Genomic DNA, 18,070 nt, shown 5'->3' with positions numbered 1-18,070 from the left:
GCTTTCCCCCCCAAAACTATGCCCAGACCCATCAACTGATGTCAACAGCATAGGAGGACAGGGTTTAATTCTGCACTGGCTACATTATCTTGTTCCCAGGAACAAGACTGCACAGCCAAGGCAACACAATTTGCATCACATTCATCAGCTGTGACAATTAAATCCCTAAAATTCATTTCAAAATAGGTGTCTCATGCAATCTTCTTCAGAGAGGATTTAAAACTGCTCAAACAGAAGCGTGAGGCCTGTTCAAAGCCTTTTGCAAGTTTCCCCCCTCATCCTTGGAGGCTGAAATTGGAAGAGAGACTTGGTACAGGCTTTGTGACTCCTCCCGCTCCTCTTTTAAGCCTCCAAGGTCAGGGACTTAAAGGGCGAAGACTTGGAGAACCCTTTGCAAGTTTCTCTATATTCCCTTTTTGAAGATTGGGGGACTTAAAAAAGGAGCACAAGGAGACTTGAAGCACAAAAGATTTTGATAGGTGGGTGGCCTCATGAGGCAGATCCTGATAATGGTATTATGACCTGTGGAGCCAAAAAGTTTCCCCAGTCCTGCCATAGGCTAAACCTTTTGGCACTGACCAAGCAGGCTGGCAACTACTACTTTTTTCAATCTAAATAGCTGCTCACCCTATAATTGGGCCATGCTGGAATGAAACACTGATACTTTATGTATCTTGTGTACAGGCTTGCAATTTATCATATTTCTTGCAAGAGTCACAGACCAAGATTACCTACAAAGGTCTTTACAACAGGCATCTACATGGCTTTAAAATAATGCATGCACATACATGTACTTTTGCTCACCTTGCACCTAAATTTTATATGCAGTTATAATTTCATACTTTGTACCAGTTTCAGCTGGTGAATCAAAAACATCTTGGGGGCATGTCAAGGAGAAATCAACAGACAAGGCCCTGGTACTCATACGGAATGTATTTAGAGAACTGGGGTGGCGGGGGGAGAACGACTCACATTGAACAGCTATGTTATTTTAAATTGGTTTTATGTTTTATGCGTACAAGGCAGTGCTGGAATTTCAAAGTTGGCTTTTGCTTGCATTCATCATAAAACATGTTATATGAGGAGCTGCTGCTGCTACCACTAGCAAAACAGCTGCTGCTAGAAAATAAGTGGCCAGTGGTCTTAACAATTTATTTTTCCTCTGGTAAGTATGCCTGATAAATGGGGTTCAGTATTTTATGGAAAAATTAACATTGTTTTCAGTCATTCTGCAGACGCAGGCTTTTGAAACAGACTTCTGAAATCTATTTTTATATTTTAAAATCCTGCTGATGTGTTCATTGTATCTAGAGATGGTGTCAATAGCTGGATAATGCCTTTTTGTTTGCTAAGAGATTTTGATGAATGACAGCTAAGTACTTGAAATACAAAACAACAATCTATTCCTGCTTCTCAGACTTTTGCAAACTGAAAAGCCACATTTGGCACCGATCAATACCAAATTCTTTGCCACAGGCCATGCACTATTAGGCTTTGGTAATTGAGTGGGACATTACTTCTCGAAACAGAAGCAATTAACAGACCTACCATTTCCTGGCAAAGCCCTTGTAGGGTTGCACTCAGGTTTTTTTGTGTGTACTTGGCTATGATACCTGAGTACAAAATACATGAGCTGCACGTCAGCTATGAAGCATATTTACATGAATTGTGTGGCCTTGTTTCTTTACAATACAGTATATGCAAATAGACACTTGATCTTATTCACTTTGCTTTTGAGTTATGTTTTGATACACATCAGAAATCAATCAGAAGCTTTGGCCTAGCTGTTGAATGAAGTCCTGATTCAAGTCTTAGCTTCACACCAAAAAAAGAATGAATAATCATTCGTTTATTTTTTCTCAAACTTTAGAAAACAGAAACAGGAATGGAAAATTTGTCACTGTTACAGAATACAGTGGTACCTCAGGTTAAGTACTTACTTTGTTCCGGAGGTCCGTACTTAACCTGAAACTGTTCTTAACCTGAAGCACCACTTTAGCTAATGGGGCCTCCCGCTGCCACGCCGCCGGAGTCCGATTTCTGTTCTTATCCTGAAGCAAAGTTCTTAACCTGAAGCACTATTTCTGGCTTAGTGGAGTGTGTAACCTGAAGCGTATGTAACCCGAGGTACCACTGTACAGGTGAAAAACAGTGTTGATCACCATTAAATCTGGATACAGTTTGGCCATGAGTCCATCCTCAGAGAGGAATGAGTCCATTATATCACTTACAAGCATCCTTTCAGGAGGGCAGAGGGAGGTCAAAGGAGCAAGCAGGCAGGTCTCTATCCTGTCACCAGGGAAGAGACCCTGACAAAAACCTAGGACACAAGTGCTCCGCAAGCTGTGGATACCTTGGGAACATTACTCAGTGCGACATAAGACCTCTCCCCTGTTGCTCTCCTAAGCAGCACATCCAGAGAGTGTTGGGGGTGTGTGTGGTTTTTCCTTCTTCCTCCAAAAGCTAAAATGAAACTCCATCTCCTTCCAGAACTTCTTTAACATATATGTAGAATGGAAAAGAGCAAGGTTGGTGATGGCCACCAAAAACTGGGAGGGAAATGGCTTAGACTTGGGATCCCTTTTGATGGTCATCTGTGGCTTAGGTGCTAATCCCAGGAAGCTTCTTTCTCCTGTGACCTCATTCTGGCTGGCTGGTCTGTAGGGAGATTGGAGCTCTCTAATTCTGGCGGAAAGCAAGCCAGAGGTTCTCAAGGTTCTTTACTGTTTCTGATGATTCCATCTTAGGCAGGCTCCCTACAGCTGTTTACAAGCTCAAGAGAGATGTGCAGAGATCACAATCAACTTGGGAGTATGTTCAGATTAAAACAAACAAACAAAAACCCCTGTGCTCAGAGGCCATTGTGCTTATTAGGAAAAAGTTGTTGTCATCATTTGCACAGTTGAGCTGCTTAAGAATAATCTTCTGGCACATGAATGAATATATATATATATATAGAGAGAGAGAGAGAGAGAGAGAGAGAGAGATACTGGATGTAAGATGTTATCTTGCTAATCCCTTGTGAATCTAGGGACTCACATACATTTCTTTTACTACATTTGAGCATAAAATTTCATCTACGTAACTTTATTATTTAGATTTATTAGCGATTTTTGTGGAAAGCAAGCTGTGCATACCATAAAACTTAAAAAGTGAATTCAAACACAAGACACTGTGTTATGCAAAATATTGTCATAACACAGGGAAAATAAAAGCTTGAACTTCTTTTATTTTTATGCATGGTTTCAAACACCTAATAGGTGGATTGAGGAAGATTTACCAATTCACTATGTAGTAGTTGAGGCTTCAGTACAGCAAGGAAGTGTGTGAACTTGTTTCTGGCAATAATGGAGATGTAGTAGTACATATATGGCTGCAGTTACTAATCAAATTCATGCATCAGATCATTCCTTGCTTTTTCAGCTCTAAGGGGAGATCAACCTTTTTCTCTGCAAGCAGCTGAAAAATGAGTTTGAAAGCAAGTCCAGGGAATGAATATGGTGGAAGAGAAACAAAGCAGCCCATCAGCAAGCTGACCCCAAGAGAGGCTCCCTAAACTAACGCTGTAACAAAGTAACTGCTGTGCCAAGAAACCAGATGTGATCACTGAAAGAACAGCTCCACAGCTTGGTGCCCTCAAAAGACTATAAAATGTCAACAACATAATGCAAAGTCAAGGAGAAATAAAGTAAGCCTATCTAACTTCTGAAATTAAGGCTAAAATCCTATTCCATGTGGAATGCACATCTCTAATAATGCATAAGACATTGGATGCAACATTGTGTGAGTGCAAGTTCATTCCCCTATCTCACAGGCAATTTGCATCTCTACAATATTTGTATTTGGGAAATGAGCATTTTACTGCAGAGTCTTTTACCTCTTTAGTTTTTGGATTTATTCAAAGCTGGTTTATCCTCAGATTCAGGATAGTCATACAGCTACTGAACTCAGCTGCAAGTAACAGAGATCAGCTGCTGGTATTGTAAATTTATATTTCCACCTATCCACCTACAAAGTTACCGGAGAAAGAGCCTGTGCAACTAGGAAAGATAATGGATTAATTCTGCCTCCCAAATGTTCAGATTGTGTGGCCCAATCATTTTATGATATCTATGGCAGAGAAAAGTATGTTTGATTTACATAATTAAATGCTTTTATGAGGAAAAAAACAACCCACACTCTCAGCTTGGAACCTATACTATTTGTTTTGTGCTCCATCTGCTAGTACTTTATAGAATTTCAACCAAACACAACTCATCATTTATTTGCCAAAGAAAAGCCAGTTCAAGAGCAGAAACTGGTAACACCAAGAAATTGGCTGTCTGGTCTAGCTTACTCTGCACTCCAGACTCAGCTTCTGACTCTACTAGTAGCTGTGGTCTAAACCATTGAGGCTCTTGGGCTTGCTGATCAGAAGGTCAGTTGTTCGAATCCCTGCAATGGGGTGAGCTCCCGTTGCTCTGTCCCAGCTCCTGTCAACCTAGCAGTTCAAAAGCACACCAGTGCAAGTAGATAAACAGGTACTGCTTCGGTGGGAAGGGAAACAGCATTTCTGGTTTCCGTCAAGGTGTTCCATTGCACCAGAAGTGGTTTAGCCCTACTGGCCACATGACCTGGAAAGTTGTCTGTGGACAAACGCCAGCTCCCTCGGTCGGAAAGCGAGATGAGCGCTGTAACCCCATAGTTGCCTTCGAGTGGCCTTAACCCTCCAGGGCTGTCCTTTTCCTTTTTTACCTTTACACTGCACTGATTTTCTGTTTTCAACTAAGCTCCCTCTATCTACACAACTGTTTATATTTCCAGACAAGGAATGGGCTCTGTTTATATCTACAGTTTTGAGCAACCAATGTGGAGAAGGCTGTGTGTGCTCAGGAGAGCCTCTCGCACCCGTTTTCTTGTCCAACAGCCCTACAGTGCTGTCAGTCAGGTCTTACTGCCTGGTAGTTGCTGGCACCACCCTTCCACTCACTCTCACAGCCCAGATGGGAGGGGACCGGTGATGCATTAAAACACCTTGAGCTTGTGCATCCTGTACTCCTTGGTACAACCTGCTCACAACTTGCTGGGGGGGAAGCAGGGCTAGCTTTCAGGGGGCTTATTCTGCCCAAGATCAAAGCAGCTTGCTTGGTTCCCTGGTAGATCCCCCTCAGCTTCCTAAAGCCCGGGCCAGGAACTCTGAAACCCATGCACACTGCATTCCCCAGGGGGTAGAGGCAGCCCATGCTCCCCTAGTCTTTCCCAGTGCTCTGAAGAACACACTGGTCTCTTAGGACTCCTAAACTTTCAGTAAAATGGATTCCAAAACATCTAGTTGTCGGGATCCCAGATTCTCCTTCGTCTCTCAGTTGCCTTCCAGACCATCAGCCATGGTATCCCTTCTGGAGTGGCTGTGCAAGTTGGCACTACATTGCAGTGTTTCCACTTGCATTTGAATAGTTGGTTCACTCATGATCCAACTCTTGGTAATTCTGCTGCCCCTGAACATGCGTGTGTGTGTGTGTGACCTTGGAGAGGGCATTCTTTGTGGCAGTTGCTAAGCTGTGGAATTCCCTTTTAGAAAGGCGTTTAGCTTGTAATCGGTTTTAACTGTCAGGGTGGGGAGGCTTTTTGAGTAATTTTTATTTTTACTTGCTGTGGTGTCTTACTGTTTTCTGCTGCTATTTTAATGTTTTCATGCTTTTGTATTAAATCAAAAGTGACATTTTGAATTGTTAACTTGTGGTTTTATTTTTGCTGCTAGGTGCCTTGAGCTTTTTTGAGGAAAGGCAGGCTATAATAAACAAAATAAATAATAAATAATTGTGAGAGTGGAGACAGACGATTGCTGCTTTCCATGGATTACCAGCTGACGTGTGGCAGATTTTCAAGCAATCATTGCACTGTTAGTGGTTGTCTGCTTCAGTCCACAGATTGCAAAAATATAGCCTATAGGCTTGCTTTTGGGCCCATGTGAGCTGTACGCCAGCATGGTCCTGGACTGTGTGCAGCCATTACAGGGAAGAGGTGATCATCCTACAAATGCCTGTCAACTAATCTGTGAATTGGATCTTAGCTCAAGACACCTTCTTCATGCTTCAGGTTGAGATGTGATGGGACAAACCTTTCTGCTTTTGTCCTTGATTCACACAACCCTCATTTTAGGGAACATAAAATTATTTTCAATCTGAACGTCTTCAAAATAATCCTTGAAATGCAAAAGTCCCCCAGAAAGTCCATTCCCATGATAAAAATACATATGGTGGGATTCACCTAACAAGTACCAATAGGAGACATTCAGTGGGGCTTGCCTCCCTCTACCCCTAAAACTGACTCGGAATAACCCTCTGAACAATGCATAGCAGGAGGAGAAGGGGGATAGGCCTGTCTGGGAAGTCGAACTGTTTGCACTGACAGAACACTCACCTTAGCACAGTGCTGAATTCCTCCTATATAAATCTAAATATTTTTTGTATAAGTTAAAAGTGAATGGTTATATATTGCAAACCTTCTCCAAAGATTACTATGACCGTCACAAATTATACATTTATCTTAGAAGGCAAACTTCATATATAACACACAACAAAAACTATCGGTTTTAGGCCACACTTATTTAAGCAGTGGTTTATAAAACATGGTTCTGTTCCAATCAAAGCATTTTTCAGAGTACATCTGAATCTTACAGGCTCAAGATGGTTTTGCCTACTAATTCTCTCTTCACTGATCAGAATATAAAATGTGAGCGGTTGAGAGACAGAATGTATGTAACTGTTCTTTCAAGTTTCATGTTTTATAATTGTATGAGAAAATAAGAGGGACAATGCCATCTTCTGGCCAAATCAAGTTAGCATGGAATAAATTAATTAACTTCCATACTTAATACATGTTTGGCTCTTCAAAGTTTAAATTTCCCTTTCTCATGAGTTTTGGCATTATATGAAAAGAAATGTGCTTATTTACCAGAAGCAGAAGCTTATTCTTAAAATGAAAATAATTAACATAGCATTTGTCTCACTTACTGCTACTGACTGTTACACAAAAAGATTTAGCATTATTTATGCTAGATTTAGTTGAAACCAGTACAAAGCAGAAAAAAAGAAAGAAAAAACATTTCGTGTTATTGCACATGCAGACTTTTCTTCAGGAGAAGAGGCATAAGACAAATAAAAAAATCTATGATCCAAATTCAGAGGTGTATCCAGCCAGGTCACTCATCTGACAGAATGCGGAAGGGGATTTAGAGAGGAGACAGATTAGCTTCTCTCCCCATTCTTCTGATAGAAGCCTTACCATCAGCTGAGTGACACTGTTGATACAACCCATTGCAAGTTTGCAGCAGAAGCTAGCTGTGGATGGCACTAACTGACAAGATCCTCTGATGTCTCCAAGAACTGCCCCCCTCCCAAAGATACCAAGCAAAATCTTTCATGTATAAAAAGAGCATTTCCTTGAAAAATGATGACAGTAAAGAAACAACAGGAAAATGTACATTGGTGTTGTGCTTCTAAAAAGAAAAAAGACCGCCAACCTTTGTATATAGTGGGAGGGGCAAGCTGGCATTCACTGGGAACCTGGCATTTCAGCTGCAGAGCTGCGAGGAAGCCTTGCTTATTCCGTGGCTAAGGGATGTGCTATGAGTTATTTTTTTATGTTACATGGGTTCTGTTGGTAACTGGATCAATGAGGAAGCCTCTTCTGAGACATATGCTCTCCCTGCCACTTCTCTGTTAGCTACAGCAGGACACTCCAAACATCTCTAAATCATAGTTTCCATACTGTGTTTCTGGGGGGCCTTAGTTACTTGAAAGCAATAGCTGAACAGAAAGTGCAAAGAATATGGAAACATTTTTTTGCATTTTAATCCAATGAACGCACTTTTAAAAAGAAGAGTGAACATCAGAGTTACAGCTGTCTTATTGCTTCTTCAGCATTTAATATGTGACATTTAAGAATATTACATTTATTTATTTATTAAAAAAGAAAAACCAATCAGGGATATATCAGAAGACATTTACCTGGGTTTTTGTAGATACTGAGTACATCCTTGAAATAATGAGGTAAAAATCTTTCCAGTAAAAGCAGCACATCCTCCAATTCCTCCAGAATCCCCACAAGTAGGAAATTTTCATTCACATTCACTTTTGCTCTTTCAAGGGCCCATTCCCCAGGCTCCCTTCAAGAACATAAAAGAAAAGAATCTTTAAACTGAATTTGCAAACCAAAGTTTTACTCTGTAATAAAAACTGAGTTTAGAACAATTCACAGTATTAATGCTGCCAGGCAGCTAGAATATTTCACCAACTGCGGAATATCAATCATTTTTTAATGTTTGCTATCTAAGTTTCTGTGACATACTTTAAGTCTTTCAAATAATCTTGTTTATAAGCCATCAATATACCAAGAAGCTGACATATGGCTTGCCCTGCACTGCACTGCACAGCCCAGCTTTCACTAACCTCATGCCCTCCAGAGGTTTGGACTATAACTCCCATCAGCCTCAGACAGCACCTGAGTTGTAATCTAAAATTTCTGGACCGCACCAGGTGAGTAAAAGGTAGCATAACCTCATTAGGTTTAGCAACTTAAAGCAACAAAGGATCTGCCTCATCAAGGGATCGAAGCCATCAATAGTGGCCTATTTCTGGTTGGGAATGTTATATGGGCAGCAGGCCAAATCCTTATCTTCCCTACCCAAATTAGACAGCACTCACCCATCAATCACTTGGTGTCACTATGACACCAGGAGATGGTCACTGGAATTCAAGGCAACATGCAAGGTTTGCAAAGAGCCTTGCGTGGTAGTTTAAAGTGAAATCACCACATATCAGCTGATAGACAGTGACTTCAAGTCTACTTCTGGCAGGGAATTGGCTGTGTCATCAGGTTCAGTTGCATCTCCACCTGCCCCACATCTGATGTCACAGATGGGGCAGGTGGCTATATTCTGGCAAAACCTGGATATTGAATTCTGGATATATTGGTGCTTTTTGAGGTGTGAAAAGAAGAGGCTTATTAGAGCCATCCTATTTTTGCATTCCTACTATTCAGTATTTTAGAAAGGAAAGGTTGATTGATCTGTCCTCTCCTTTTTTTGTCCAGTCCTTTAGCATTTGGCACAGCTTGCTTTCTAATGCAATCTGTGAACTGGTATTCTGCACAACTCTTTGACTTTCAGATTAATTACCAGCATGATGCATTTTGGGCTCTCTGCTGTTTTCTGTGGAACATTCCAAAACTGAAATCACCCCAAGCTCCAGTAGGTGGTAAGAAATAACTTTGAAAAGGGAGATAACATAGTTACCTGCATCTTGGATGCTGTCCACAAAAATATGGAATAATATAAAATAACCTGGGATTGGAACATTCAGGGTAGTTCTCAAGAATGCATACGTTAATATCCTAAAAGAAGGGGAGGGGGGGAGAAAAGAAAATGTTGTAAATGAACTATGAAGTTCTCTGTTGTCTTCCAGTGATGGAGCACAGATCTAAGGCCCGAATTGTCGAACAAACCGTTGCATCAACATGATTTACTACATTCAGAAGGGAATCCTCATGTTTTACTTATATTTCTTTTGAAACTTACAGGTGTATGGGTGTGCATATGCCCTTTAAAACCAAAACAAGATCCACTTATATCTGCTTCCTTGCATAACAGAAATCTGTTTGTGCAATGTAACTTCTTATTTCTTTTCTCCCCTTTCCAGCCACACGTGCAATCCCAAAATCTGATATGGAGGATCTCTCCAAACTTCTGAAGCAGATTTGGGATGTACGGGCAGCTGCAGGGAGATGGAGAAGGAAAAGCACCGCTGTGCGAGCAGACAGCTGCTCATGCTACACTGAATCTCACTCATAATTTTAAGCTCAGCACGAGTATTGGAAATATCAGTTCCTTTACAAAATATTCAGCTACAAGTCATCTAACTACAGAAAGATTTGTCAAGTTATGCATCCCTTCAAAATGCAATGTTTTATAGTATACACTTATGCAGCTAGAGAGGCTGAAATATGGAACTTGTCCAGTGAACGCCTTTCCACCATACCCTCAAATTGGCTGGGAAGGTTCTGGGAGTAAACCTGTGGGGGGTGGGGAAGCCATTATTGTTTTTGAAATTTTCCCGCATGCAAGTTAACGGTTCCTTCAGCTCATGAATATAGTCTTTAAAATGGACAAAATGAATATAGATAGTGTGTTAGTGATAATTTATCAAGAACCTGATTGAATTTCCAAAAGTGAGTAACAATGCATTTAGTCTCAGACCAGAAATTATACAGATGTATGTCAGAGGCACAGTTTGCTGCAACAAATCTTCTCAAGTTTGTTTTTTTCCTTTTAAATCTTTAACTGTTTCAAAATCAAATGTATAAATCTGGCACGGTCTTCACATTCATGTAACAATTCCAATAGCACACACTGTGCTGAACAAATTTGTGGAGGTATTCCAAAAATGAAGCATAAATATTCACAACCATATTTGAGGAATTATGTATTAGCAAATTAGAATACAGTGGTACCTCGGGTTACAGACGCTTCAGGTTACAGACTCCACTAACCCAGAAATAGTACCTTGGGTTAAGAACTTTGCTTCAGGATGAGAACAGAAATCGTGCGGCGGCAACAGGAGGCCCCATTAGCTAAAGTGGTACCTCAGGTTAAGAACAGTTTCAGGTTAAGAACGGACCTCTAGAACGAATTACCATAAGTTCTTAACCCGAGGTACCACTGTACTGTGTTTGTAAAATGTGTTAAGGATAAACCTTAAATGGAAAAAGTTTTAAATACCACTAATCTAATGGCTCCAACAATGCACACTTAAAAGCATATTACTCAACAGTGCATATCTGTGTAATCCTTACTACAGAACTAAAATAATTATATTGTTTTTAAAAGCATGAATCTTAATTTAATTGATTTCAGCTCTGATATGTTGTTGTTGAAGGAATGTTAGCAGGCTACTGACTACAAAACCTTATCCCCTCAAATGTTTGCCCCAGTATTTTGTCTGCTCAACCCTTTAAAGCCTAGGGGCTTCTCTCAGCTAATGAAAATCTACTTTATCTTCTGGCTTTGGTTAAGAAAACTAAGCTTTAAGAAGACCTGTTAAAATCTGTGTTTGCATAACATATTTTGAAAACTACTAAGAGGATTAAAAAAAAAAGCTAAAAATTATAAGCCTTAAAGCAGAAAGGTTTATATAAGAGCATATTCAAGTATAAGTGTCAGGGAACTGCCATCGGAGAGTCAGGTGGTGGAAGGGCTCACAGAGGCTAAGAGACCCTCGGATGCGGAGGAAGGAACCAGCAGGGGGAGAGGGAGAGTTCCTGCAGAAACTCAATCGGAGGGATGGCTCCAAGATGCTTCCAGTGAGAACAGCGCGGAAGGCTCAGGACCTCCGCTGGGGACGCCTACTCCGCGCAGGAAACTGTCACGCCGAGAATCCCGAAGGAGAGTTTCCTTCAAAGAACTCTTATGTTGGCGCAAATTCCGGAAACGCCCACTGACGGATTCTGCCAGCGATTGAGGTAGCCATGCACCCATGGCTCCGCTGACTGGGAGAGTTTAGAAACTGATTGCATGAGTTTAGAGCTCAACCATTTACGCACAAGCAGCCCCCTTAACCCATAACAATAAGCTATCACAATGTAGACTAAAATCATCTGCAATTGCATATTACTTCCCATGCTAACTGATGATATTCAGGTTGCCATCTAATAAACTGGAAGTATCACATGAATAATATAAATGCATGTGTACACCATCAGCATGGCAACTGAAGACAGAACTACAAATGGACATTTTTCTGGACCTTTTCTGCTTTTTCAAATGAAATAAGCTATTAAAGTTTCTATAAAATTTGTATGTCAGAGGACGCATCTAGAAGTTCTTATAAATCATAATACAGGAAATAATAATATCTTGATATGCATGATTTCCTGGTCCAGTGCCTACAGATATTACAATGGATGTAAGCATACAAACCTGCACCACCCTTTCAGAGAAATGGATTTTGTTAAAACAGAAGAGCCAGGCTTTAGGTACATCATAAGATTTCAAATTAGATACCATTCCATTCCCTAAATAGCTTGATGTTAGAACTGAAGATAAACAAGGGCAATCCTCTCTCTACATGTCTATTTAGAAGTATGCCCACCTCAGCTCAATATTCAGAGGGAAGCAAGTATAAGATTGTAGCCTGATTCTTTTAGAGAGCCAGGGTTCTGATTTGTGGACCATAGCTTTCCCACTATAAATAGTGTGTGTTTAACACCACCAATTTTAGTGCAGTTATAAGGAAATATCATGGAGAGAGCACATACGAAAATAACTTCTGAATCCTGACCCCATTTATATTAAGAGAGACAGTACTTGCATCTACAAATTTAAGTACTGTCCCTCCCAACAGAAATGCATCTGAAGTAATATATACAAAATGTGATATATAAAACAGTGTTCGAAACTCCCATTGTTCTAGGCACATTTTGCGACAGGGAATTTCATTAGCACAAGCAGTTTCTGAGCTCTGGGCGCAGTACTGCACCTAAGATTTCAGATTAAAACCGCAGAGTGGAAGGAAAGGAGGACCTCTTTCTGCCTCCCCACTTCCAGCTGCTCCCTGAAGACTGGAGAAGAGACCCTTTTAAGAATATTTGGGGGGTGGACAGGGGAAGGACTAGACTATGAGAAAAATGAAAATAATATTTTAGCTGCAGTTCATTCATTTTCACTTTGTATTCTTGTTATAGAAAAGTGCACCTAGACAGTCCATTGTTGCACCCATAACCTCAATTTAAGCTGTCATTTAGTTCCTAGCTTTCATATCTCAGTTTCTAACACTGATATAAAATGCTCACATACAGCATTTTTGTACTGTCCTTAATGCACCTGTATGGTTTGAAATAAAATCACACAAAGTTAAAAACAGTTGCAATACAGAAATGGCTAATAAAAAGCAACATTCAAAGCAGGGTTAAAAAGAGAGAGCTGTAGTAGCTCTTACTTGTTCTTAGCCTTTTAAGCACTTAATCATGCATTTCCAGATACTAGCCAAATCTAGTTCATCATTATTAAACAATATAACCAAAGGCATCTCATTTTTTTCACCAAATATTTTGCCCTAGCTTTCCATTAGATTTAATTGGTTTTTCTACTTTCATATATATTCCCTAACGAAGATGAAGAGAGATGTCAACTGAAGTCATATCACAAGAGCTGCAGAGGAAGTGGTGAACTAAATGAATGGTTTTCAACTAGAAAACAAAACTAAAAAGAAGAAAATGAATTAAAAATATGAAAAAAATCAATGTGTGAGCCTAGTGAGGGGTGAACTCTCCTTCTAGAAGGGTTTCCCTTTCTAACATAACAGCTTGTGTCAACAGTGCTCATCACTGAAAGCCAAAGAAAATTTCCTTGCTCTAGTGAGAATCCTCAAAACCACTTGCCAAACTTCTAATACTCCCCCACCCCCAAAATGCTTATTTACATTACATTATTATTTACAAACAGAGCAAGCTGGTCGTCATACAGGAAACTAGACTTCTTCCATCCTGTCTGGCATGACCCCAGACCACCTTCTCTTCTCTGCATTTATGGCTAAATTTATCATTCATTTCCAGTCTACACTTCTGAACCATCTTCCTCTAGATTTTTAAAGAAACCAAAGAGCTGATAGGAAAACAAACAAAGCTAAAAGGCAAAGCACACGACCCAAATAGACTTTGGAAAATTAAGACCCCATTAAAGTCTACATAGATATCTGAAAAAACTATTATATTTTACACCATATTTCTGCTCATTAGGGCTCTCAATAATACAGTCACTTAGGTGTTTCTCTCTTCTGCTCATTTTAAAGTGGAGAGAGGAGTGTTGAATCCCATTATCTATAGGGAACCATTATCAAAATTAAGTTAAACAGATCTGAAGCCTGCTTGTCCAGCTACCTTATTTAGGAGTCATGATGGCTTGAGCAGAGTGGCACATCTGGAAGTTTCTTGACCAAGAAGGCACTATAAGACTGTAACAAAATTATCTGTGGAAATTACTCAAATAGCCCAGAGCATGAGTCAAAAACAGTTCTGCTTATAAGGGGAAGGGGTTGCTGGTACTATCCTGATATTTAGGAATACACTTGGAGGGAAAGGAAGGGAAGCTGGGGTGAAGATTCCTGTTGAATGCCTCCATTTAATATTTACAAACATACCTGTTAAAAATGAAATCAACAAACATACTCTTAGGTTACCTTCATCATCAACCATATATAAGATGAGGGACATATGGCTTGCCAGCAGTACATGTAAAAACTATCTAGGGGTTTTAGTAGGCGACAAGCTTAACATGAGTCAATAGAGTGATGCAGCAGCAAAAAAACCTAATGCTAGTCTTGGCTGCATCAACCGAAGTTTAAGGTCCAGATCAAAGGAAGTAATAGTACTGCTCTATTCTGCCTTGGTCAGACCAACCTAAGTTCTGGGCACCAAAATTTAAGGAGGGCATTGACAAGCTGGAACATGTGCAGAGGAGGGCAACCAAGATGATCAAGGGTCTGGAAACCAAGTCTTATGAAGGACAGTTAGGGGAGTTGGGCATGTTTAGCCTGGATAAGAGGAGATGGGAGGGGAGATATGATAGCCATCTTCAAATATTTCAAGGGCTGTCATATGGAAGATGGAGCAAGCTGGTTTTCTCCTGCTCCAGAAGGCAGGACCCAAACCAATAAATCAAGTTATGAGAAAGGGGATTCTGACTAAAAATCAGGAAGAACTTTCTGAATGTAAGAGTTGTTTGACAGTGGAACAGACTCCCTCGGAGGCTGGTGAACTCTCCTTCCTTGGAGGTTTTTAAGCAGAGGTTGGATGCCCAACCTCTTGCATTGCAGGGGGTTGGACTAGATGACCCTTGGGCTCCCTTCCAACGCCACAATCCTCTGATTCTATGATATATAAAAATGCATTATTAAAACATTTTCCAGAGAAGTACATTATCAGCTTGTTTAAATTTCCATTTTTTAATGTTAGTAGAACTTGATCTTACTTATGAATGCAGGGGGATGGCTAAAGGAAACCATATGCTTAGCAGATGTGGTGCAAAACTGCATGCACAGGCTGCCAATGCTATTTGAGCCAAAGGTTTGCAGCCAATACTATTCCACCATGGGGCCCGTTGCAAGGAGATGTGCCAGTGATAATGCACTATGCCAGATTGTGTGGGTGTTTCAAGAAAGGGTAAGAGTCCACCAGAGACTACAATAAGGCCAACAGCATTATTTCAATGTCCACACAAGACTGCTGGGGTAACAAGCTACAGTTTCCAGTCCATAACCCTATGCATGGCCACAGTTACCGCCCAAGGAAAAATGATTTAATCAAAATAAAACAAAACAAAAACCCAGAATCCTCTTACTCCTCTTTATCTTCCAGAAATTGGTAACATGATGAAGGATTCCAAGGAACAAGATTACTGTCACAGGAAGCAATGTGACTCGTGAGTCAGGACTGGACAAAAAAATTGTTGCAAGCGTGTTGTGCTAGCTATGAAGTACATAATAAAATTGGATAGTAGCAAAGCCATCATAAATCTGTGATTGTCAGGAAAGAGGGAGGCCACTTTTACACATTAGGAGGGAAAAGTATAGTAAGGAGATGCACCTTTGCCTTTGTCCCCACTCGTCATGAGTTAAGCATGGACAGGGGTGAAACTAGGCTTTTTTTCACCCAGGTCAAAGACCCAGTTTGGCAACACCCCCATGTCCATTTGCGTGCGCACACACACACACACAGACTGGGAGCCTCAATGGCACCCCTCTGGAGGCTTCACCTGGGGCAAGAAAACTGTCTAGCCCCCACCCCCTGTAACTATGGCTCTGAGCATGGATACTGAAGTGGGAAAGCCATTGTGCACAGAACTTTGTGGAATCAGGGTTCCAGGACCTAGTGAAAGTCTACAGACAGAGAGGTATACCCATGCAGGCTTCCCTAGCTCAGTGGTCTATGCTAATGTATGTGCGCTGGGGAATCAGGTGTAGTCCTATGACAGAGGTGTGGTCATGCAGCCCATTTCTACACCATGCCATAAGTAATGTGAGAGGGGGGCTGGAGTGTTGACTGAAAGGTGCTATTAGTCACGCTGATGGGCTCATTTCTCTGGGACAATTGCAGAGCATACCACTGAAAGGGACTCAAGTGGAGGTTAACATTGGGTAGCTCTTCACTACAGGAAAGAGACTGCAGACACACCTTGGGATCATGTGCTCACAGTGTGCAAACCCTTCCTTCCTCAGAGCAAATACCAGCTTTAATCATAGTTAAGTGATACATCATAACTGAAAAGGCAGTAAACGTCCCAGGGTAGAAGTATAGAAATATAAGCCCCCTCTCCCTGCCTGCTTTAACAGCATAGAATGCCATAGGAGAAGCAGCCAGAAAAACGGATGGACGTTCTCTAACTGGAGAAGAACACATTTTTAAAAGGGAAGCATACCAAGTTGCTAAGTTCATTTGCTGAACCAAGGAATTATGAGGCATATTTCTAACTCACAGCCAGACCTCAGTAATAAGCCTGCAAACTGTAGCTGTTCCCAAAGAACAAATATTGCCCCTTTGACAAATATTTTCACATAATCTGTCTTCTTCATGCAGCTGTAGTGCTGCATCCAAAGATCTCTGGCTACTGTACAGTTTTTGCTGCTGGGATGACTTTACTGAAACCACATTATTTGGTTGCTAATGCACATTTCCCCCAAACCAGCTAGCACCAGTATATGTAAGCATTTCAAGCAAACACCAGATACCATGTCTGTGATGTGACCGGTTACAAGTGCCACAACTCACCCAGATTTATTGAGTGCATGTCCCTTCAGTTTCCAGAAGGCACAATTGATTGCAAAATCTTCATGCAAACTAGTGCATTCTGACTTGATTATGTCTTCCTTGGCTTAGCCTTTTAATCCATAGGCTTGAGAGACAATTTACTGCTATGAACCACACTCTGTTTTCAATGGATTTTTAATGCTATATAAACATTTATCTAGAAGGCATGGAGCCCTCCCTTGAAGGACTTCACGATCTGCATTCAGATTGGTTTTCATTGTGCTGTACTTATTTGCTGTAAAAAATGCAAACTGCATTTTAAAATGCATAAAATTGCATCAATGCATTTTCAGTTCTAAATGTGTTTTTGTGTGTATGTGCTGTAAGCTATTGATGCAAAACATTTTATTCCAGCTGGGTATCCATATCCATATCCATATCCATATCCATATTTTCCTTATTAGATCAGTTTATACTAGTTTGCCTTAACTTTAGGCCTTTAAGAAATTTAAATTCCTAATTTTAAAATGTCTCTGGCATTTATCATAGACTTAAGGACTATATTTTTGCATTTTTAATGCATTTGCTGTAGCAAGCAGTTTCTTGTGTACCTTCAGGCAGTTGTTCAAAGACTATGATCAATAATTTGCAAATTAGTCTCTTCTTCAAACACATCAGAAGAAGCAATGTTCTTCTGCCTTTGATTTTCTCTGATCAATGTTTTCAGCAGAGATCTCTAAAGTGGTGCTCTATCATGAGTTCTTATTGACAACCTGCCAATACCTAGTTGAAAGTCATGCTGAAGCTGCCAATTTTCATGCTTCCAATGGGAAATTGAGAGATCAGCATGCTCTCCCTATAATGGCCAAATAAAATGGCATGAAGACTAATTTACAGTAAATCTCTTACTCTGTTGCCTTGAAGCTAGGTTTGAAATAAAAGATTCTATCCACAGCTCACACAAAGGTGCTCATGCCTGGGGAATTCTCCACCCTTCCTCCAAAGCTAGGCACATTTTCTGGAGCTAACCTACAATAAAAGGGCAGTGGAAACTGGCCCTAGAACAGCGTGTTTCTGTAACTTGTCAATTAACCAACAACTTCACCAGCTTCCATGACAGCATCTCAACCTGGAACATTTTAATGGGTGGAGCTAAAAGGTCCTTGCCCTTATTTTACAATAAGCAACAGCAAATTGTGTTACATGCAATCTGTATTTAGCTGACTTAGCCCATATTACCTTGAATCTGTTCAAATGAAGGGCAATAATTCATTGGGGAAGAGCATGGCAT

The 18,070-nt window shown here is 40.6% G+C and overlaps 1 protein-coding gene across 1 annotated transcript in view; it reads right to left on the bottom strand.

The window, feature by feature from the left end:
* The window catches only part of UST (uronyl 2-sulfotransferase), a 116,447-nt gene that overhangs the window by 24,016 nt on the left and 74,361 nt on the right, over positions 1 to 18,070 (bottom strand). The window contains exons 5-6 of the mRNA XM_081855977.1: positions 9,278 to 9,375; positions 7,992 to 8,149 (exon numbers count right to left, since the gene is read on the bottom strand). Coding sequence (XP_081712103.1) covers positions 7,992 to 8,149; positions 9,278 to 9,375 — 256 coding nt within the window. The remainder of the gene's footprint in view (positions 1 to 7,991; positions 8,150 to 9,277; positions 9,376 to 18,070) is intronic.

This window comes from Podarcis erhardii (assembly GCF_964252035.2).
Source record: "Podarcis erhardii genome assembly, chromosome: 3".
Lineage (NCBI taxonomy): Eukaryota > Metazoa > Chordata > Lepidosauria > Squamata > Lacertidae > Podarcis > Podarcis erhardii.
This window is presented reverse-complemented; position numbering and strand designations above follow the sequence as displayed.